This window comes from Pelecanus crispus, chromosome 8 (genome assembly GCF_030463565.1).
Source record: "Pelecanus crispus isolate bPelCri1 chromosome 8, bPelCri1.pri, whole genome shotgun sequence".
NCBI lineage: Eukaryota > Metazoa > Chordata > Aves > Pelecaniformes > Pelecanidae > Pelecanus > Pelecanus crispus.
In genome coordinates, this window is record NC_134650.1 from 18760796 (window position 1) to 18784434 (window position 23639).

General features: G+C 37.6%; 1 protein-coding gene across 1 annotated transcript in view; it reads right to left on the minus strand.

Moving 5' to 3' along the window:
* The window catches only part of LCP2 (lymphocyte cytosolic protein 2), a 35607-nt gene extending 15327 nt beyond the window's left edge, over window positions 1-20280 (minus strand). Inside the window, exons 1-7 of the mRNA XM_075715187.1 lie at window positions 20014-20280; window positions 16388-16450; window positions 12678-12724; window positions 3880-3945; window positions 2886-2917; window positions 2023-2057; window positions 473-671 (exon numbers count right to left, since the gene is read on the minus strand). Of these exons, the coding sequence (XP_075571302.1) occupies window positions 473-671; window positions 2023-2057; window positions 2886-2917; window positions 3880-3945; window positions 12678-12724; window positions 16388-16450; window positions 20014-20091 (520 nt within the window). The 5' untranslated portion in view covers window positions 20092-20280. The remainder of the gene's footprint in view (window positions 1-472; window positions 672-2022; window positions 2058-2885; window positions 2918-3879; window positions 3946-12677; window positions 12725-16387; window positions 16451-20013) is intronic.
* Between the last annotated feature and the right edge of the window lie 3359 nt (window positions 20281-23639).

Consider the following 23639-nt stretch of genomic DNA (forward strand, 5'->3'; position numbering starts at 1 on the left):
AGAAAATTAACTCTATCCCAGCCGAAACCAGGACACTCCACAACTGCTGCTGAAGAATCAGACATAAAGAAATGACAATCAGCGAAAGCCACTCTCTTTCTTTTCTCAATTTTCACTAGAGTTTTTTGCCACTGTTGTGACAACTTGCTCTGTTCGGGGTTGCACTACTAAAGCTAATACAGTATGCACATATGTTTAACTTCATGCAGATTCAAACCAAAGGCCAAATAATGCACACATCACACAAAACTAATCTTTAATCCAACAGAGCTACTCTGAAGTAGAAAATTTAGCTTTAGAAGTCACAAAGCCACCAACATGCAGTAAGTCTGTGTCACTAAATCTTGTTCATGAAGTATACTGTTATCTTAAAGGAAAAACTTCTATAGACCATTACCAGATACATTGTGGCTGATAATGTGTGAAAATATCATTTACAAATTATTAATAACACTTAATTTTTAGTAATTACCTATATAATCTGTGTTGTTTGCAAGTGACTTGGCAGGAAATATGACATTGTGGTGTGCTTCATCATTATTGGATGGAGGTGGCTCATAGCCATCACTATCATGTTCTGCTTCCTCAGGTTCTTCTGTTGGTGATTCATAGTCAGCCTCATCTTCCTTTTCCTGGTCATCATCAGGGCTTTCATAGTCATCATCTTCATCCTGGCAAATGTACATAAAAGATGGATAATATAACAGGATACTGAATGCTGCAGTGCAATTTCCTTGTGGCCTTTCACTGTGGTATTTTTCACTCTAGAGGATATCAAGTTTTTACAAGCAGTTTGAGTGAAAAAATCCTCTTTTGAAGGAAAATGGGAAAAGGAGGCAGCATTTTATTAATGCATACAGCACTCAACATCTTAAGAAAGGAAACAAGTACCATTTTATAACAGTAACTGCAGTGGAAGGTCAAGATAAGGCAATAGCTTCTTGAAATGCACAGTGCCTTTTCTTTAGGTAACAGACAAGGAGCCAGCAAACAATTCAGTGCTTCCTAGAAACACTGGAGCAGCAGCTGATGCCTGTTGATATTCATTCTTACTTAATAGCATGTACTCTACAGCCTGCAACTCAACTTTTTAAAAATGCTTCAGAAAAAATAAGGTCTTTGATATGGGTCTTGGTGCCCTCCACTGACCAGAACAAAAACAAGCTTCATACAACTTGCAAGACCTAGTAAAATCACAGTGAAAATATGGCAGTGGTCATTGCACACATCTTCTATGCAATCTGCCAAGGCTTACAAGAAAAAGAATACTCAATTTGTCATTGGTATCTTGGCTGAAATTTGCAGACTAACTCTCTATTGGCATAGAGTCCAGGTTCTCTATAGGTGGCTACTTTTACCTTTTGTGCTCCTAAAATAGCAGCAAATCTCTTGCAAACTTAGTAGCAAGTGGTTTTTAAAAAATCCCTCTCCATTTTTTGCAAAGAAACATTGGCACTGGTCAATGTAAGAGATCTTCATAAACTTGGACTGTGCATCAGTCAGCTTATTCATTTAGCTAGCTGAGTTGTGTGTGCTTCATCTAATGACATTTCCCAATGTTTTTTCTATGCCGAAAGGCAAAAGGAACTTTTGCAGTCTAGTTGGCTGCAAAAAACTAGATTCTTCAACAAGTCAACTCTAGAGAATAAATTGGCAAGAATTTGCCATTGAATAACATAGCAAGATTTCCTTTACTAGCCACCTCTTTTAAGAATTGGAAATAGGTACATAAAATTCAGCTAAGGTTCTGGGGAGACCTGGTCATAGGCTGTGAGCTTCAACTTGAACCAGTTCTGCCTTGCATTACCAGGGGAGACCTTTTTCTCAGTGAAGAAATTTGTATGCAGCTACTTCAATTATTCATGCTCCTGCTTCTCTTTCTCCTCATCCCAACACCCCCTGACACCCCCTGCCATTGCTCACACCATCCATGCTGCCCAAAGTAGATAATGCAAGAAATGATAGACCTTACAGAAGAGATAATCCATTCAACCAGTAGGTTTTGTTAATCCTGATACTCACAAATGAAGACCAGCCACCATCTTCTTGACTGTATCCTGCAATAAGAAGCATAACCACAGGCTTCTTAGCATGTACAACTTCAAACCATCAAGATGTAACTTGTCAAAAAGGACACAACGCATCCTAGATCAGTTCTGAACCACAATACCATGTCACAGGAACAAGGTAGGTCTTTCAAAGGCAGGCAGGCAGTCATGAAAGGTACTACAAATAACATTCTGATTCAAAACTAAGAGTATAGCTACCCTTGTATGAGATGATATATGTGCTGTCACTTCAAGTTTGTCCTACACTTACAGATAAATAAAATTTGAAGTAGAATGCTTTCAGAATGAGCACAGACTTCTTATCTCTTTGTTTAATACTATTTTAGCTTTCATATCAAGAGATTTTTTAATTTCAGTAGGACTGGGGGAACATGGTAACTTGCAGAAGTTTTAAGTTCTCATGGCCTATTAAGAAAATAATTAAAATAAAAATTCAGAACACAGCGGACATCTAGATTCTTACCTCTCTAATATAGGGTGCTGCTAGGAGTAAGGGCAGGGGACAGAGATGTTGGAACAGAAATATATAAGCACTGATACTATGTATTGGGTTAAAGTAAGACAGTTTGGATATGCTCATGTAAACATCTCTGCTTTTGCCTTTCACCATCTTTTCTATTTTAAAAATATTTTTTCTTACTTGTTCTCCTGTAACTGCAGTATATTCTTTTTGCAACCTCTTCGTGCTCTCATCTTTTCCTGTTTGTTGTTTTGGGTCACCCTCCCCCCCATTCCTTCTGCCCTGCAAGGATTAACTTAATATTTTAATATTTTTAAACACTTTTTGTTACAGACTATCTGCCAGTACACACTTACCTGGATTTTCAGGACATTTTTGTGTTTGGGCCCTACAACAAAGATACAAAAAAATAAATTCCTTCCATTTGCAATTCTTAATTGTTTGAAGCATACTAAAATCTATTGCAAATAAAGGTAATAGTTAGCTTTAACAATAGAATGAAGTTTATATAGCAGAGTTTAACTCTGCCCAAAATGCCAAAACCACACTACTTCATATTTCACATACAAGATCCTAATGTAAGCTAAACTGTCTTGAAAAAAAATTCAAGTCAGTGAGGTCGAGTGTTTAGAAACAAGGGGATTCAGTAAATAAATTTACCAGGGGCCCCAGTCCTGCAAATAGAAACTTTGTTTACTAATTCCATTCAAGCTGCTGAAAGTCAAGTTCATAAATATTTGTAGGGTTCATAAATATTTTTTTTGGTTTTCAATTCTAGCTTTGAACTCCAGGTAACGCAAAGGTGTAAAATCAAGGTATCAGATGATGTAAAACCATGTTATGTAGACTAGGCTTAGATTTTTATTCTGTATGAATATAAATTGTTGTCGTGCAATGTTCTTGCAATTTTTGCTCTTTTTCTATTGCAAGAATATTATATTCAATGATAAGTCATAAAGTATTAAAAAGTGTAATGATGTATAGGTCTGTGACATGCATTAATTTATTATTAAATATTAATTATATATAATATATTAATTTATATATTAATATAAAATATTAATGCAATCATATGTGCCTAGGCTTTACAGCATTCCTAAAGATTAATTTACTCAGGTGGAAAATTTTATGAAATTTATATGTTACTTGGTTCCAGACATGGCAGAAGTATCTAGGGTGTTCATGGGCTCAGGCTTTGCTGTTCTTAACAGATGACATTAACAAAACAGTTTTATTTTATATAATTTCCAGACTGTCCCTCTGACCCAGGCATTGGTGACCAAATGGAAAACAGTCCAGAAAGGACATATCTGAAAGTTCTGAGAAAGAAAGCTGAATCATTTTACTTACCATTTTGGAAAGAAAGGTATCCTCCCTTCATTTCTGTTTATTTCTTGACTTAATTTACTTACAATTCTATTTAAAAGAAACACAAAAATAGTTTAAAAGAACTCCTTGAAACTTGTCAGTCATTTTCTTAGCTGCTTTCCCTCAATATTTACTAAATTAAATCTGGTAATTAGAATTATTATTTACTATGTGGTAAGAATATTGAATTTATCATCTTATTGCAAAGTTGCACTATAGCATGTCCAATTGAAAACTAGAAATTTTTTTACCTAGATAAAATCCCATATTGTTGGATCAAATTTAAAAATAAACATTAAACCCAGCAAGCCTTAGAAACTTTGGATGTGGTAGACATCACGCACTAGAACACTGCTTTAAATAATGGTGATTGCATTTGTATTATTTTGCATGGAAAAAACAGATAATGCTTCAGGAAACAGCTACTACCAAGCTTAAGGTTGCAAAAGTGGGGATTAAATGTACCCTCTGTCTACTGTGTATTCTTTTTGTCTCCCTCCCTCTGAAACCAAGGTATACCTGATCCAGAATCCCTCCAGTAAAGAAGGTGAAAAGGCTGATTTAATTCCATGTTATAACACATTTGCAGTGCAGGGCAGAAATATTCATGGAACATATGAAGAGTATAGCTGTATGCCAAGAGAGATTTTTCCAAGTGGATGCTTTTTTCGTCGCTTATGCCTAGTTTGTATACAGCAGTAGGGTGAAAAACAATCAATGAAATGCCACCTTGAGTAAAATTTCAGTCAGGAGCATGCATTTATGCTGCTAATATTGCTGGCATCCGTAGCTAGCACAGACATGTGGGACTGAGAGTTTTTATATGGGTTGAGTCCCCGAGAACAACTCTGTGGTTACAGGTTACTGAGATTAACAGGATTAGGTCCACTGAGAGAAACAGAATTCTGCTTAGCTAGTAATGAAGTTTGTCTCTATGATTATTTTGTTTCAAAGAAAGTTTTTGTATCAAAGAAAGCTTATGATGTGTCATGGTCTGATTCTTAATTCTCAATATTTCTATTTCAGGGAAGTCCCACCGAAAAGAGTACTGTGAAAAAGCAAATTGGTTACATATATCTGGTTAAAAATAGCCCATTTTACTTCTAGCTCATATTATTTAGGTCTATCAGAGACAGTAATTGCAGAAATAAATGTAGTATAAAAAAAATCAGGAACTCAACATGTCTGTTTATCTTAGATTCTAAATTCTGTAAAATTTTATCTTTATTGTTTGTTAGTGCAGAACTCTTTTCCATACATCTTAGATGTAGTCAATCAAATTTTATAACAGTATTGTAAAATCTTTTTTATGGCCAGGCAGTTACCACTCTATTTCGGTTTTCTTCTTTTGTGTCTTTTTCTGCTTCTCAGCAATAATAATCCCCTAGTTTTATCCAAATGACCTCATTTGTACATCTCATTTCTAACTGCTTTTCTGGGCTGGAACTTGAGGAAGATAAGCTTTCAAGCAATGTAATATTAAAAAGAAAGCCAACAAAAACATACTTTTTTTTTTTGATCCTGAACCATGCTAAAAATCTTTCTCTTATTTTGAATATCCCTTCTCTTGCCCTTGCTACTTTCCTAATATTTACCTTACTGTAATTCAGATTAAAAGATAAATTCAAGGCATAGTGTTGCTCTGTTTGATTATGGAAAGTGCTGTGGGGACAGATCAGGCTACCAGCAAGTATCAGAGAACAAACAGTTTCAGATCAGTATGGTCATGCTGTCTGAAAAGGATGAAGATGGGTAATTTGAAGTTAAGGATACATACTCAAGGATCCAAGTATGAAAATAGAGATGCAGAGAAAGAATTTTTTTTTGTTTTTCTTTTTTAAGACAGTACTTTGCAGTTTTCTGATTTGAAGCAAATATTGTCACACTTGCCCCTTTTGAAAGAAGCACATCCACAAATGTTAATAATTTAAGAAGGATTACGGCTGTCTAAATCTGACTTCATTACCCAAGCAGATTACATAAAGACAGAAAAATGCCAAATTATAAACATAGGACTTCCCTTGCTCTTCTTCTTTCCCATGTAATCAACACTTCTCTGCACAAGAAATTTCCTTCTGCTGCAGGTGATAAGGAAGTTGCTGTGTGAATAATAAATTCTATGTGAAACATCAGGAAATGTTCCAGGGTGAACAGTGCACTGCATATACCAGTGCTTTGGTTGAGAAGTGGATTACGGAACTTGTGTGTGGCTTGTTCTCCGTTGTAGTGGATGTAGAGGAAGGATCTTTCATAATATTGCGTTTATTTTCAGCTAAAGAAGTAATATGAAGATCACTAGTTTTAGAGCTAATAATTCTTTTAGTTCAGACTTCTATGGGTATGAATGAGACCTGAGTGTTTGGAAGCTTTCTGGACTAAACCTGGGCTGGCTGCTATGAGGATTTACACCAACTGGTTTTTGAGGAAAAACTGAAAGGAAAAAGTTGCTCATCTTATCTTGCTGCCAAAAAATTTAATCATTTGCTGCTTAAAATACAATGTCTAATTATTTGAAATGCTTCAAACCAGTGGCTCAGAGAAGTTATTAAAAGAAAGCAAACTTTAGTATGGTAACACTTTACAAGCAACATTATTACAGGAGATCCGTGCACTTAGCAGCTGAATCTGTAGCCATGTGAGGAAGGAAGTACCAAAACCACACTGCTTTCTGAGTTGTGGGAGTGGATGATAGGAGAGGATAAGGCAACAGCACTTGCAGAAAATGTTACTCAGACTTCTCTTTCTCTTTCTACCTCCTCCACCAGACGCTTAGCTTAAAACTGGCAGGAAGTTGAAAATAAAAAACCCCACACACAACTAACCCCCAAAGCAGTACTCCAAAACTGGCTTTTGTTCACTTAACTGCAAATATTGTCATGAGTAGAATCCATTCTACCTGTATTGGGATAAAGGATTTAAGATGGGTGAGAGAGATGGAAAGCAAAGTCCTCTAGGACCAGGAAGTTGCATAGTTGCATATTGAACACTGTCAAGAGCATAGTTTGTGACGAAGCCTTTGAGAAAAGTCTGTCAGGCAGATACAATATGATTGTGTTGGCTTCAAAATTGACTGAATATCAGTTATGTTCTAAACCTTTCAACAACCTGTAGCATCTCATCTGAGAGAGCATGTGTGCACACACATTCACCTCTGCCCAAACCCAAGACATTCCTTTTTAAAAGAGAAAAAAAGCACCATAGATTTCTTAATTTTTAGGTTTGCACTTTGACTCTCCTGAAAGCAGAATGACCTTCAGACTGTGCCATGTTTGTAGGGTCTGAATGTGTCCCATTCAGAACTCAGCACATTTACCATGCCTGAATTGGCAGATGTAATTATGTACTTTAGTGCAATGATGCTCTTTTTATTACTGGAAATTTTTGCAAATGCTATGGGACATGCCATAAGCTTTCTGACCAAGGTTGAAAATTTCAAATCTCAGGTTTGCCAGCAACCTGCCACTGAGGATAGCCAAAAGGATCAACAGCCTGTATTAGTACCTTGAGGTACTGAAAACTTGGAAAGGTGTTCTCTCAAAGACTAACTTCAGTGTTTAGATCATGGTTCAGGTATTGACCAACAACCAATGTTATTTTGAATGAGATCTTTGCTTTTTCTTGTATATTAATTCTGACTGCATTAAGTAAGGCACATTCTGTTGAATGCACTTTAAAATATTTTGCTAGACTCACATTTGTTATCCACAAGTATAAACCTTTATGACCTTCTGTGACTTCCAATAGTGATGATGAGCAATAAGAAGACTCCATGTGACCTTAAACTGTATATTGGCCTTTTGTTTCATTAGATTTATTATCAAAATATTAATTACACCCTCATGACTAGGTCTGAGCTTCATTTAGCACTTAAGACAGATATTCAATGTCTGCTCTTTGTAAAATATACCATATGCCTTCCCTGTTTCACCAGTGTACCACTTACTCTTTCAGGATGCAGTGTGTTGTTTGTGAAGCTTCAGGTGTGAAGCGTGTGTTAACCTAGTGGTATTAATATTGACTTAAATGGTTCTTTCATAAGATATAGCAAGTACAACAGAAATATGAATGAGCTCAACGAAAGACCATAACACTATGTTTTTTAACAGTTTTTCATATTGTTACAAAAATGCCAGGCGTTAAGCATGGTGTATGTTTGAAGAAAACAGGTTGCAACTGAGCTAAGCTATTAATAACTGAACAAGTTGTTAGGTCAAGCATGATGCTATCTCTTACATAGGATGACAGCTACATTCATATAACCCAATCTCTAAAGCTGATGGTCATGCCAAAATTATTTATTTTAATTTCTCAGTGGGAAAAGAGAGAAAATGTATATTAGGGGTTCCTACCAATAGATTACTTGGCCCAAATGTTGCTGCTCCTTAAAGGTCTGTGGCAATGTGATAACTCTGGGATAATGGCTGGGCCATGGTTTTCTACTAAATCTGTTAACAAGTGAAGTAGGGAAAACCCTCTGTGGTCTGGAAACTGGAGAGTGGGTTCCATCACACGTAGTCATGCAGTATCAGATCTCCAAAGATCATTCATCAGTGCCATAGCAGATTTATGTATGTCACTGGAACAGATAGGCATATATCGTTTCATTCAATAGCAACTATGCTTAAATTATAGAACCATAAATCACAGAATGCTTTGGGTTGGAAGAGACATTTAGAGATCATCTAGCCCACCCCCTCTGCGGGGAGCAGGGACAGCTTTAACTAGATCAGGTTGCTCAGAGCCCCATCCAACCTGACCTTGAAGGTTTCCAGGGATGGGGCCTCCACTGCCTCTCTGGGCAACCTGTGCCAGTGCTTCACCACCCTCACTGTAAAAAACTTCTTCCTTATATCCAGTCTAAATCTATCCTTCTTTAGTTTAAATCCATTATTCCTTGTCCTGTCACAACAGGCCTTGCTAAAAAGATTGTCCCCATCCTTCCTGTAGGCCCCCTTTAAGTACTGAAAGGCTGCAATAAGGTCTCCCTGCAGCCTTCTCTTCTCCAGGCTGAACAACCCCAACTCTCTCAGCCTGTCCTCATAGGAGAGGTGCTCCAGCCCTCGGATCATTTTGGTGTCCCTCCTCTGGACCCACTCCAACAGGTCCATGTCCTTCTTGTGCTGAGGAAATTCTTAAGATATGGTTAGTACTCTTAAAAGTAAATTTTCACCAAGTGTTTTAAAGCTGATATTCTCTATCTTCAAAAATAAATTTATATATTCAAGTAGAAATACTACATGGTGGCATTTTCTATTTAGCTTTGTCCTGGTTTCGGCTGGGATAGAGTTAATTTTCTTCCTAGTAGCAGGCATAGTGCTGTGGTTTGGATTTAGTAGGAGAAGAATGTTGATAACACGCTGATGTTTTTAGTTGTTGCTGAGTACTGCTTATGCTAGTCAAGGACTTTTCAGCTTCCCATGCTCTGCCAGGTACACAAGAAACTGGGAGGGGGCACAGCCAGGACAGTTGATCCAAACTGCCCAAAGGGCTATTCCATACCATATGATGTCATGCTCAGTATATAAACTGGGGGGGGGGGGGGTTGGCCGGGGAGCAGGGATTGCTGTTCGGGAACTGTCTGGGTATCGGTCAGCGGGTGGTGAGCAATTGCATTGTGCATCACTTGCTTTGTATATTATTATTATTATTATCATTATTATACTGTTACTATTAGCATTACGATTTTACTTTATTTCAATTATTAAACTGTTCTTATCTCAACCCAGGAGTGTTTCTCACTCTTACTCCTTCGATTCTCTCCCCCGTCCCATCAGGGTAGGGGGAGTGAGCGAGCGGCTGCGTGGTGCTTAGTTGCTGGCTGGGGCTAAACCACAACAAGCTTGAAGGAGTGCCTGAAGCTCCGTATGTGTCCATGTACTGCCTTTTGAACTGGAGCCTTAAACCAGTCCAAGAATCTCTCTTCACTCCCTCTTCCCTATGTCCACCCAGAGCAGTTCAACTACAACACAGAACTGGCAAAGACCAAGTGGCTTTTTCCACCTTCCTCTTGTCTAAGGGAAAGGGTGAAAGTGAAGCGGTAAGTGGAGCTGTACTCTGCCTTTTGCTTTGGGACCTTGTGCCTGAGCTAGACCTTTGATTCCACTGTGCAAGTAATTGGGAATGAAAGAAAGGCTTCCATGTTAAATCAAAATATAGCATTAAGCAAAGTTAATTTTCTAAACTTCTCCCTAAGATTGCTTTAATAGCAACATAAGTGCAAGAGGTGTCAGGGTTCCAAACAGTGATAGCATCATCGACGTAAATATCCTGAATGAGAGTAAAAATTTACTTATATTTATCAGAGAAGGCCCAAATGGATGAATAGTTTCAAATTTGCAGGTTTACTTAAAGGCCTAGGTACTGCAAGGAAAGGAGGGTTTCCAGTCGTCTGATGCTCTGTTTGGCACAGCTTTACACATAACTCAAAGATGAAGACAACTTTTGGGTTCGATCCTCTCAAATACTCTGTGACAAAGTCGATCTTCACTCAGTCTTCATTTTCCATCCTCCACAAGATATCATGCCCCAATAGACATGCAGGATGGGTTTCCTTAACCATGCCAGTAAAGATCACCTTGTGTACAAGACCTCGGTATCTCTGGCAGGCACACAAGAAAGTTAGGTGGTGACCGCAAAAAAGAATGGGAATCCCTACTGAGGTAAATGGACTATGGAGTTTGTTATGATCCCTCAAGAAATCTATGCATGGCCTATGCATATGCAGGTGCAGTGAATCCTGTGCAGACTTATTGTACATTAACCCTTTTGCCTGCAAAACAGTAGCCAGAATAAAACTTGCAGGACTGTCTGGATGCATCAGCCACTTTTATATGGTGTCCTTATGTATGTAAATTTTTAGCAAAGTTTTCAATAAAGAGTTCAGCCCTTTTAATGGAGAGTTTTAAAAGCTGTATGAAGTATTTTAATTTTCAAAATAGTGTTTAAAACCTTTTTCGGTATTTAAAAATAAGCCAAAAGAAGATCCATGAAAATGTGCACCTGTAACATGCCTGGCAGAGATTAACTTTCAAAATAATAATAATTCTGTTAATAACAACAGAATAGCTAAATAAAATTTAGTTTCAGGAAATGGCTTATCATACTTTGTAATGACAACTGTTACATACTTAGACACTTAAAGATTCTTGTAAAAGTCACAGAATCACCCCCAAGTAATGACACAGTTATATGCAAGACTTGATCAGTAGATTTGCTTAAACACATATATTTAGCAAAACCACATACCCAGCTCAGGAGGTCTGTATGGATGTAGGCTGTGGTTTGCAAACCTTGTATAGTTGCAAGTGCTGGGTTCTGGTCTTGGTACATGTAAGTCAGCATAACCCTGCTAAAGTTACCGGAGAACAATCTCTCTTGCATATGTACTTTTTATTCATTCCACTGGTCGATGCTGTGTGACACTTGCTATTTATATTAAATATTTTTACCGAATATGCTCAGATTTTAGCACTGTTGTGTAGCAGGTACTGTAACTGCAATATGTTAATGTGTATTTGAGCTTCTAGAAAAACTCTTCCTACTAAGCGAGGTTTGCATTATGATATAAAAGTAAGGAGTGAATGTGTTCTAGTAGAAGTCAGCAGCAAGCGCTTTCCATTTTGGTGAGAGCATGGAGGTTCTGAAAATTAAATTCTGAGTAATAAAACTAATGTTAAAAAGAATGGCAGGTTCTTCTACCCATGAATTTTATTCTGTTGTTTGTTTGTCTGTTTTTAAATGGTAGCCAGTTCACTTCCCTATTAAAGCTCTAAATTCTTGTTTTAAACAATGGCATTACAGGGAGGACCCCACACCACACCAACTTTTTTCCATGTATATTCACAATATTCTAGTGAATTGTTTCCATGTTCGTAAGTGTGGAGAAAGCTGAGAACAAGGGCATTAGTTCCAGAAATTTTGCTCAGATTTATTAATTTACTTATTTATGCAGTTCTTCAAGTTGTGCACCAAGCTTCACTCTTCTTTTAAATCTCTTGATTTCAAGTTCTCTTCTTGTTGAGAAACCCAAAAGACCTAACTAGAAAAGGCTGTTCACTTTCTGTTACACTGCAACAAGGTAAGTGGACTGTGCAAATCGAATTTTCAAAACATTTTTAAGATATCAATAGATTAGACAAGATAGGAACAACTCCACATTGTTAATTTCATTTTAACTATTCACCTATAACATTAATATCTCTCGTATGTGTGTTTATTAGACCTTCCATTGACCCCTTTTGACCACAGATTTGAAAAGAAATCACTAAAAGTTCTCAAAATTAGAAGTTCAAACAAGGAGAACACAAGGCCAAAGGACTGTTAAGGAGGGACAATTTGTCAGAGAATTATAAGCAATGTGTTTTACAGTATGGTAAGATTTTTCACAGACAATCTGATGTAACTCTGGTCCCTCAGTCTCAGTAACCAGTTAAATGTCACTTTTAATTGACAGTAAGTTCAAAACCACTGAGACATCTGGGCATCTCTTTTTTTATAGTATCTGGGCCCCCTAACTAACATACACCACCAATCCCTATTATTGGGAAATTTATTGTGTGAAAATATAGATCTGATCTTAAGAAACATGTGATGTCCAAGGCTTTCAAGTGCAAGTCCTTGCTTATCTGATCCGAACAGAGGTATCCTCCCGCAACAGTACAGTGCAATAAACAGGTCTCTAACTAATCACTTGCAAATCATTTGCCCAATATTTCCTATGAGATTTCACTGCAGACCAGCTAAGATTATTTTTACTGTTAAATTGGTTTGGCTTTACTTACGGCACTCTGAGTTTGGGAAATTTCTGAATATCATTTTCAGACATGTTCTGAAAAAGAAACACATGGTATATATCACAAAATTGTCCATGGAATACCTTCTGGCTTACAGAAGTTTGCATATTCCAAAGTGTGTCATGAAGTTTCAACTGATAGGAACATAAAGTGCGTAGAAAAGCAATGCAGGGTAACAGCCTGCCCCTCCCATGGCTTGTAAGAGAAGTGAACCCATTTTAATGAAAAATCCTCTCCCTATTTTTTTTGGTTTGCTGGATGTTGGTTTTTTACTTTACGTTGCTGCCAGCTGTATTAAACTAGCTAGGACATTAATAAATATCATGTGTATTTGTTTACACACCAAGGACTTCAACAAAAGAATCGCATCTAACTTCAAAGAGAAGTATTTCTGTAGCTAGAATGTTTTAATGGTAGCTTGTTAAAAAGATCTGTAAGGAGAAGTAAAATCTTAAAGCAGCTTTTACCATATGAGAGTTGGATAAATTCGTTTGTTTACCAGCAAACAAATCACTCTTCCAGGATAAATTTCAAACCAATGGGCTTCTGTGCAAGTTAAAGTCAAGCCATTTACTTTTCTGATTTGGGTTCTAATCCAGTTCCTTGTTGGTGTTATATTGTCACATGGAGTTAAAGGCAAGGTTAAAATTCATCCCTGCTCTGCTTCTCAAAAAAAATGGAAATAAAACCCTCTTCTGCAACAGGTTCCTCCCAGAAAATTGTCAGAGATACTTGAGCTAAAGCAGGTGAACAGACAGTAAACCAAAAAATTCCAGAACTATTTTTAAGTCTTCTAATTTTTTTTCTCTTTTCTTTCTCTCGCTTTCTGGATATTGCTTTTCATTGTACATTGCCATCACATAGCATACAGAAAAACATATCCCTTATGTATTCATTATTAAAGAAGTCCTGAGATACTATGATTAATCTCAGTGGACAGTGTCAAATAATTAATAGAGAGCTACATCCTGGCAACACCCTGTGCTACTGATTATGGTTGTGAGCTGGTCTGTTTGAAATCATCAGTGGCATTCCTCCTGGCAATTTTGGAATTATGCTTCTCACAGTGAACATAAAAGGACAGATTATTTCAAATGCTTTTTTAAACACTTGTAGTTTTAAAGCAATGTGCAATGAAATGCCCTTTGTAAAGAGCTGTTCCTGATAGGGAAGGCAAATTTCTACCATAGATTCTGATTTTATGCTATTTTGCTTCACATATTTTTAGTACAGCTAAAAAATACGGTATTTAAGTGACTTCAAGAGCTATATATATTTAATTCCTTCAGGTCTGCATGATGAAATCAGGCAAAGTTGTGCACGATTGCAAGGTTTCAGGGTAAAATTGTAAATTTTAAAATAGAGCACCATTTGCTGGAGTAGAGGAGAGTTTTGTGCAAAGAACCTTATCTGAAACATCACAGTATATGTAAAATCACACGTTCCAGTGAAGATGTAGCTGGAAAACTCCTTGAACATCAGAGCAGCCTTAGGAACCTAACAAAAATCTTTCTAGAAACTGAGATGGAGGGCCATAACATAGCAATGAGACTACAGATTACTCCTGACCTGAGCTGAGATGTACTAAGTCTTGAGAACTTTACGGATGCTCCCACAGAGAGACTTGGCCCCTCTCTTCTTCCATCATGCGCAACTCCAAGTTTAGAACAGAGCATTATGAAAACTTTTGAGAAAGTGTTTTCTCTAGTTAATCACAAGCTTTGCAAACCCTCTTTGGAACGTGGATGATAGTCTGGTTCTGTCTGTCTTTCTTACTGCCAACAGTAAGAAGTTTCTAATTACACATTGGTTCACAATGCTGTCAATGATTTTCAGAACAGAACAAATCCTCTCTGTGTTTTCAGCACTATTTTGCCTCTTGGAGTACTCACAGGAGTAAACCACAAAAAGATGTACTTCCTTTATGGAAATGTCCTGCAGGATTTACTGAAGAATTGTAGTTTTTTCTAAAGAGTTTTTAAGCTTCTCTCTGGAATTCTATTCTGGTGATAAACCTGACAAATATTATGGGTTTAAGCTCTCATAAAAGGAGCATGTTGCCATTTTAAATATTAGATAATTTTATTGGAATAAGTTACATGGAATCCCTCTGGTTTTATTCCTACTACATCTCAACTGGACTTCCCTTGTGGTAGCCAGTAGATATAGAAATGTGACTGAAACTAGGATGTTATTCTGATGAATAAGACAGCAATATTTTTACAGTCAGATTTACCATGTAGATCTGACAATAGATACAAAATCTGCAAACACTCAGTCTTAATAGTTTCTTCGGTGCGAATGTAATTTGGTAGTTTCCAATAACTTACAAATTGTAATAAGAAATTTCTTAGAAAAAACATTCATACAGAGAAGGAATTTCTTCTCAAGATTGCACTGTACTCTAGAATATTCCACTTAAAGTCTCCTTTTGTTATTCTGTTTAACAGGTGAAGCTTTTTTGCATTATACAATTGACAAAAGCTTTAAAAAGTCTGAGCAGACATGAGCAGCTGCTTGCTTACTTAATAGAAAAGCATCCTTTGAAACTACTAGGATGCTTCTGAAGAAATGCTGCAGTGTGAGCTATCTAGTTAGAGAAACACTCTGGAAATAATAAAAAATTACAAAAATCACTTTGGAATTACAGTTATTGCTCATTATTTGTACCTCACAAAATTCCAGAATTTCATAATGCTTACAGAGCCAGAACTCCCACTCCAGCCATAGATCCTTAGTGCTCAAGAGAGAATCTCTTAGGGGTTAGTAGGATAAACCCTATGACAAACATCTGAATAATTCTGACTGCACCCCATAACAGGGAGGTGCGATATCCTGTTCCTACAAAAGGTGTTTGAAAATGTCTATGTTGAATTTCAATAAAATGTCAAGAAGCCTGATACGTTAGGACAAGGAAATAAAAAAATAAGAAGGCTTTAGAAGACGTATGCATAGATTTCCCCACTATGACTAATTATACAGATGATCAAAATGACTTCTTTTGGGGAAAATAGAGTAGTTAATATTTGGAAAGAAAATAAAATAGAAGTAAAATGAAGTAATAACAAAAGCCCTTACACATCTTCATGGATGTGTATTTAAGACCTGAAAAGCAACAGCTATGCCAATGGAAGTTGCCAGCTTTTCTAAAGTTAAGCCAAGTTGTTGGTAAAGCCTGGAGCAATGTTGATTTAAACCCACCTGGACTTTGCTCACTAGTTTTGGTGCTCTTAAAGTTCATTGATTTTGTGTATTGCTGCAGAAGAAATATAATTTTAACTATAGAAGCATGAAATAGTGATTACAACAGAAGGCCAGTCATTCTGACCAGGTCTGTGTCTTCTTTAGTAGGAGAGGACAATTAATAAATGTGAGTTTTCTGTAGTTAGCATTTGAGAATGAGCACTTCCTATAAAGGAAGAGATGAATTCAAGGAAAGATTGTGGTTTTATAACTTCCTCATCAGTTTAAAAAATACTAAAATATACACATATTAAACAACATGCTTGGGTTCCCAGCATTCCATACTTAAAGCAAGATGTCTGGCTGACTTTAGCAAAGGCATTTAATTCTCATACTTATACCTCAGCAACCATCTGCAAGCTAAGTACTTTGCATCTGCCAATGCAAAGTAAAGAGGAATCAAAACAATCACTTGATTGGAATTTTATAGGAAGGAATTTTACAACTCTACTTACCAAAAACCTGTGGCCATTTATGCTGTGCTTTCTCACGACTTTCTCACAGTCCTTATATTTTAACTGTCAATGAAAAGAAGATGATTATTGCACCCTTAATTATAAGAATGGATTAAGACAGTTAGACATACAGCTATCTTTGAGCAGATGCTTCAAGTTAGCCTTTTGCATGCTAGAGCCTGTCTAAATGGCTCATTTTGTTCTATAAACATGGATTTTTAAGACAAAGATTCTTCAGGGGACTTGAGGATTTTCATCCATTTAGGAACATGTAATTCCTCACATTTAAAAACCACGTCACAGTTGCCTGGCTCAAAGAAATGGATATGGAAAATGGATAGTTGTGGTACTGACTGGGATGAACAGTTGCAGAAAACAGGAAGTACAGCAAAAACCTTAGTATCTTGGAATACTGAAGCCCTGATCCCAGTCGCTGAATTCATTGCTGTGATCGAAAATCTTCCTATTCTGGATGGAAATGTCACTTGTTAATCCTGGAAATGTTCTACAATTTTTTGAAAGCTTTTCCACAATATTACACTTTACAGTAGCATCTACGACAAGGACATGCATTTTAGAAGTTGATAATGTACATAAGAAAAGAAAGCTCCTGGTCCTACCACGCAAAAAATTTGTGGGACTTAGGGAAAAAAAAAAAAAAAACAACCAAACAAACCAAAAACCTAGCCACATTTAGCAAGACATGACTTTTAAATATTTCCAGTGGGTGTCCGAAGGGTTTTTTTTATTTGTACAGTAATAGCATAATGTGAGAACACAGGTTATATTTTTGATCTGGCTAGAATGCATTTTTTCTGTTTCAAATTGATCAAGTCCATACCAGAAGGAACCCAAACAGTAGGCAGACAAAGTGACTTTTTGGAGCCTTCAAGACAGAAGAATGGCTCTGGTCCTGCCTGAAACTTTAGTTAGTGATAGTTATGCAGATAAATGATCCTGTGCTGCTGGGATAATTCCCCTAAAGCAGAGAATATATTATAGAAAGCACTATGCCCTTTGTTAGTTCTAGCCTATTTATTCATTTTAAGGAGTAATCTTGTAACTTGGTGTTCTATGAGAACAGATCCTGAAAACATCTGAACAGCTGAGAGAATATTTTTAGGAGCCACCTTCAGTTACTCATATGCAGAAACAGACCTAACTCTGCTAAATATGTTAGGATACAGATTAAGACCTTTGTGCAGACTGAGGACTTAAACCTGTAAGTAACATCTCTTTCATACAGTGAGTGCTATCATTACATTACCAGCACAAGTCCGTATACAGCAGTAAGCAACTGCTGTACTTTGTAGAACACATCAGTGTGACTGAGACCTAATGTCATTCTTAAAGTAATTGATGAAAAATACTGTTTAGCTATTAAAGATAACCTTTGGGATATTACAAATATGAACATCTTTGTTTTTTCTAAAAAAAGTAAGGTCTTTAGAAATTATTTGAAGGTTTGATTCTTTATTGGTCCTTCCCTATTTTGAATGCATGGTTTAAATTAACATAGGCTTTAAGTTAACACACCTAGAATAATGAATTAGATGTTATTACTGTTAAGTATGAAGAATTCTTATTTGACAGAAACTGAGGACTTTATTCATGCCAGTAATACATCATAGTATTGTTGCATAAATTACAGATGTGTATTCTGGCTGAATTTTGCTAATATGAAGGTGTAAGCTAACAATGAATTGACAAAAACCTTACCACTGCCCTGTATCATGACCAATCACTTCAGATGAGAGAAGATTTGAATGTGATTGCCCTTCGAAAATCATCCCACAATTATCTCAGTTTAGGAGGAAAAAAAATTGCTTATCCCTCTTGGACTTGAATCCTGGACTTTGAACGTATGGCTGCAGGCAAAACATATTTGTCAGATGCAAATAAAGCATTCCTATAATGATATATGAGGGAAATTGTATGAGTTTATCTGGGGAGAAGAACTGGTCACATGGCAGTTGCCCAGAGCTGGCTGACTTAGGCTGACATTACCATCTCACACAGATTTCTTAGATGACTCTAAGCAGCTTTTTCCCTGACTCACTGCCCCAAAAGCGAAATGCCAAGATCATCTCTGTCCTTGGGGCTATCTGGATCAGCAGAGGGGAGGTACTCAAAAATTAATGTAACTGGGCCCATTCAGTTATGATAGAACTTATAGTTAATCCTTTTATCACTGTTAAGAATATCATTATCGACTCTTTCAGGAAGCCATTTCCCTTCTTAGTCTCTTGGAAATGGTGATCCAAACCACCATGCACCAATGTTGTAATGTTTTTCGTATTTGTCTGAAGTTGCCTGTTGATAATGATCTCATCTGTTCCATCTCCAATTCTTCGTTTCACTTTCCTGCGCTACTAACCCCTGCACCCCAAAATTAGAGGTTTGCAAGTAGTTGGCAGTTGCACTTCTCTCAGGATTTGGTAGACATAGACATTGTGTTTGATCTGCTTGCCTTCATTAGCTAGCTTTGCATTCTAGTATCAAATTTGCCTCAACTCCCCAAAGAAAACTCTTATAGAGTTATAGGAGCTGTTGAAACAATAAATTTCACATGATTTCAAAATGAAGCCCAAACTGTTCCAGGTTTTACAAGTCTAATCTTACAGCTCACTTGAAAATTAACCAGCTATGCTGGCATTACTTGAAAATATTCCCAAATCTTCTGATTGATCTGAATGTTAAATTCCAGACTGACAGTTTTGCACTTTGGGAGGAATGTAGTCAGCTGCAAGGGAGATGGAGCAGGCACCATCTCTGATGTGAACTGAAAAATGAGCAATTTACAAAGAACACACAGAAATGAAATTTCAGTAAAATTGGCTCAGTTACACATTCCTGGGCAATTACAAAGGTGTCAGCATTGCTGTGCAGATGATACATATTGGCAGTGAATTCCTGTATTGCCTTTCAAAGTATTTCTTCAGTGTGGAAACTCCTCTGCATTGTAAAATGAAATTTATAGATTGTCACAAGGGAAAAAGATGTCAAAAGTAACAAAAAAACCCAGCTAGTCACACAAAGTAATATCAGAAAAAGTAACAGTGACAGGAAAGGAATAACTAGCAATCTTGAGCCATGAGTTTTGCCCAAGAAGTTTTAGAACGGGGAAGTCAAAACAAAAGGCAAAAGGTTTTTCCAGCTGAGCCTAAAAATGTTAGGAGTCCATGTATCCACAACTGTTAAGTTTCTGGCTGCATTCTCATGGATGTGATTAGGAAAGACATTCAGAGGCTCATTTGTGAACACCGAGCAATTTGAAAAAAAAAACCTCTTCTGAAAATCATTGATGAAGCCCAAGGAAGCTTGCAATCCTCACACATTAATGCCTTCTGTAGCTGTTAATATATGTTATATTGACAATTGTTGTAGTAAAGTGTATATTTTCTCTGAAAAGCCATGTGTTTCTCTTATACCCAATTTAAAACACACTTTCAAGATTCATTTATAGCTTTCACTGGCCAGTTTAGCTCAGCTTCTTAATTGTCAATGGTTTTGCTTTTAGTTTTGCAGCAAGCTTTGCTCATTATAAAAATATGTAAATTTAGCACAAACAATGTTACAGTAGTTTGCTCCTCCATCATACAAAAATGAAACACCGGTAAACTTACCGTCCTAAAATATTCTGCTAAGTCATCTGGGTTCCATGTAACCACATCTGAACGGTAGGGAATATTTCGCATATCCATTGTAAGTTTTCCCTTCTAGGCAGTTAGAGAATGTTCATAGCAGTACTATCGATGAAACAGCCATATATTCCCTGTGTGTGACCACCTGCAGCGTGTCCAGTAATTCCTTGCCTAATGCCCTGCTTCGTCTGTTTAAGTCTTGCCTTTTTTAAATTTAGAACTATGTCGTTAGGACATCCAAGAGAGACACTGCTTCCTCTAACACAAAATGGTCTCTTCTCAGAAAAGTTGTCAGCTAGTCAGCCTTACCACTTCCTTTGTCTGAATATAAATAAGTAAACAAGGAAGCACAGCAAAGTGTTGAAAATGTTCTGCCTGCTACGTATAAGTAAGCTCCTATGGACCCTATTTGCTTGTAATTGCATACATAAATATTTACAGAATTACATACTCCGTACAGTATAAAAATATTGGTATATTATCTGCATAGACATTGGTTACCGCTTCTGTGCAAGTCTAGCCCAGGCAAACCCCCCTCCAAAGAAGAAAACATCCATTTAAGAGAAACATCTTGAACTTACCTCACTACCTGAAGTGTCACCTTATCTTTCTTTGATGTGCACAACAACAAAAGGTTGTTGTTGGAGTTGTACCTAAGGATGTATGCATGAATTAGGGATGGAAATACAGTCAGCATTCCTTCAAATAAGGAATTTCTAAGTGAAAGTAAAAAACGAACATGCTTAGATGAAAAATTATTACATTGTCATTGTTTCATTTTTTCAGCTACCTCTAATGAGGATTTTTGTGTTTGAAAAAGAATCCACAGAACCGTAATATTAACACTGGGACATGACAGACTGCATGTCATGTATAGCTAATTCAGGAAGCATCCTATCAGTAGGTCCCTTTGGTGAGACCACATTTAGTAACTCCAAATGTGCCTGTTTTTTAGAAATAGCCAGCATGTCCATTCTCCCTTTTCTTGATGGGGAGCTTCCTCCCAAAGTTGTGCTGGTGCGAATGCTTGGGGTCATAGTTCACATCTGTTGCAGTAGACTGCACAAAAGGTGGTATTTTGTGAGCCTCCTATATTAGTAAGAATAGATGCATAGTTCTGAAGTAAAGGAAAGTTTCTATTCTTTCTGATGAAATGCATCACTCACTATTTCTAGTCATTGAAGACCTTCTAACCTTGGGTCTGTAATTTGCGAGTGCATTGCATATGAGTGCATGTATTTGAGATTGCATCTACAAGTCTCTATAGTATTGTATGTAAGAGTTTTCCTTTTGAAATTCAGTCTGATTTAAAGTTACTTTTTCTGGATAAATGTTGGTAAATGATGGCAGCATGGTATTTAAAATTGGAATGCTACACTGCTGTAACAGCTGTTCTAAACAGTGTAGCACTTACCAAATACATGATATAGATGTGTTTTATGGCCTCTTATTTGAAACGATCTGTATGAATCATCTGAGGCATGTACTGACTATCACAGAAATATCATCGCCTCTTCATTGTAAATCTAGGTCTGGAGACAAAATAGGACTAAATTAACTTGTGACAAAGAATCCCCAAAGGAGAAGTTGTTTTGATGGTGCATTAGCAGCAGTGGTAAAGGGGAGATTACACAGCATACATCTCAGACACCCGATCACACAAGTTTCTTACAGTACAGAGACAGGAAGAAGCCTGTGCTGTTATATCTAATTGTTCGTTCTATTAAGTATTTAATTACCTTCTAATCTAATTTCTATCCCAAATCCAGCATAGCAGCTCTAGTTTCAATTGTGTTGTTCCTTATTTGTACTTATATAAAACTAATTAGTCTGGTCAAAATTTATTCTGATGACATTATAGAAGAATCATAGTGTCATTTATTCTGATGCTGGGATAGGAGAAAAGCTGTCACCTTTGAAGTCAATCTTCTAGTCTAGAGAGCAACTAACACAGAAATTCTAACACATTTATCTAATCATTATTATTTGCTTGGATCCTGTCTATGTCACTGTGAGTACATTATTATTATTGGGTGGCCGAGAGCCCAGAGAGTAGTGATAAATGGTGTTAAGTCCAGTTGGCGGCCGGTCACGAGCGGTGTTCCCCAGGGCTCTGTTTTAGGGCCAGTCTTGTTCAATATCTTTATCAATGATCTGGATGAGGGGATCGAGTGCACCCTCAGTAAGTTTGCAGACGACACCAAATTGGGTGGGAGTGTCGATCTGCTCGAGGGTAGGATGGCCCTGCAGAGGGACCTGGACAGACTGGATCGATGGGCCGTGGCCAACTGTATGAGGTTCAACAAGGCCAAGTGCCGGGTCCTGCACTTCGGTCACAACAACCCCATGCAACGCTACAGGCTTGGGGAGGAGTGGCTGGAAAGCTGCCTGGCCGAAAAGGACCTGGGGGTGTTGGTTGACAGCCGGCTGAACATGAGCCAGCAGTGTGCCCAGGTGGCCAAGAAGGCCAACAGCATCCTGGCTTGTATCAGGAATGCTGTGGCCAGCAGGAGCAGGGAGGTGATTGTCCCCCTGTACTCGGCGCTGGTGAGGCCGCACCTGGAATACTGTGTCCAGTTTTGGGCCCCTCACTACAAGAAAGACATTGAGGTGCTGGAGCGTGTTCAGAGGCGGGCAACGAAGCTGGTGAAGGGTCTGGAGCACAGGCCTTATGAGGAGCGGCTGAGGGAACTGGGGTTGTTTAGCCTGGAAAAGAGGAGGCTGAGGGGAGACCTTATCGCTCTCTACAACTACCTGAAAGGAGGTTGTAGTGAGGTGGGTGTTGGTCTCTTCTCCCAAGTAGCTAGCGATAGGACAAGAGGAAATGGGCTTAAGCTGCGCCAGGGGAGGTTTAGACTGGAAATTAGGAAAAATTTCTTTACGGAAAGGGTGGTCAGGCATTGGAACAGGCTGCCCAGAGAGGTGGTGGAGTCACCATCCCTGGAGGCGTTTAAAAAACGGGTAGATGTGGCACTTCGGGATATGGTTTAGTCTGGTCTACCCTTGATTAGTCTAGAGTGGGCTTGGTAGTGTAGGTTAATGGTTGGACTGGATGATCTTAAAGGTCTTTTCCAACCTAGATGATTCTATGATTCTATGATTCTATGATTATAGCTACATGCATATTTCATGCATTTTGCAAAACTCAGCTGCACATGTACTTAGTTTTATCTTTGTCTAGAACTTCTTTTGTAATGTGATAAACACATAGGATGTGGTGGCCAAGTAAGGCTTGCTGAGGAAACATTACTTTGTATTTTCTACATTTGAATTTTCAGACACACTGCTAGATTATTGTAACGATCTTAAATTGCATTTCCAAACCATGTATGTATTTGAACGTATCAATGGAAAATGTTGAACTCGCAAATAACCATACATGAGTCATGACCCCCAATCCCAACCAGACTGCAGAGAGTTGTTTGGAAAGATGCTTTTAGACATCTGTCTTTGTGGTCCAGAAATGCAATGTGGCAAATCCCATATGCCACAAAAGGAAAATCTTGATCTTGGAAAAAAGACCCCACATTATTTCCTCACTTTTAGAATTGCTCTTCTGTTCACTCTTCTCATATTTTCCCACTTGTTTATCATATCTCTTTCTCCCT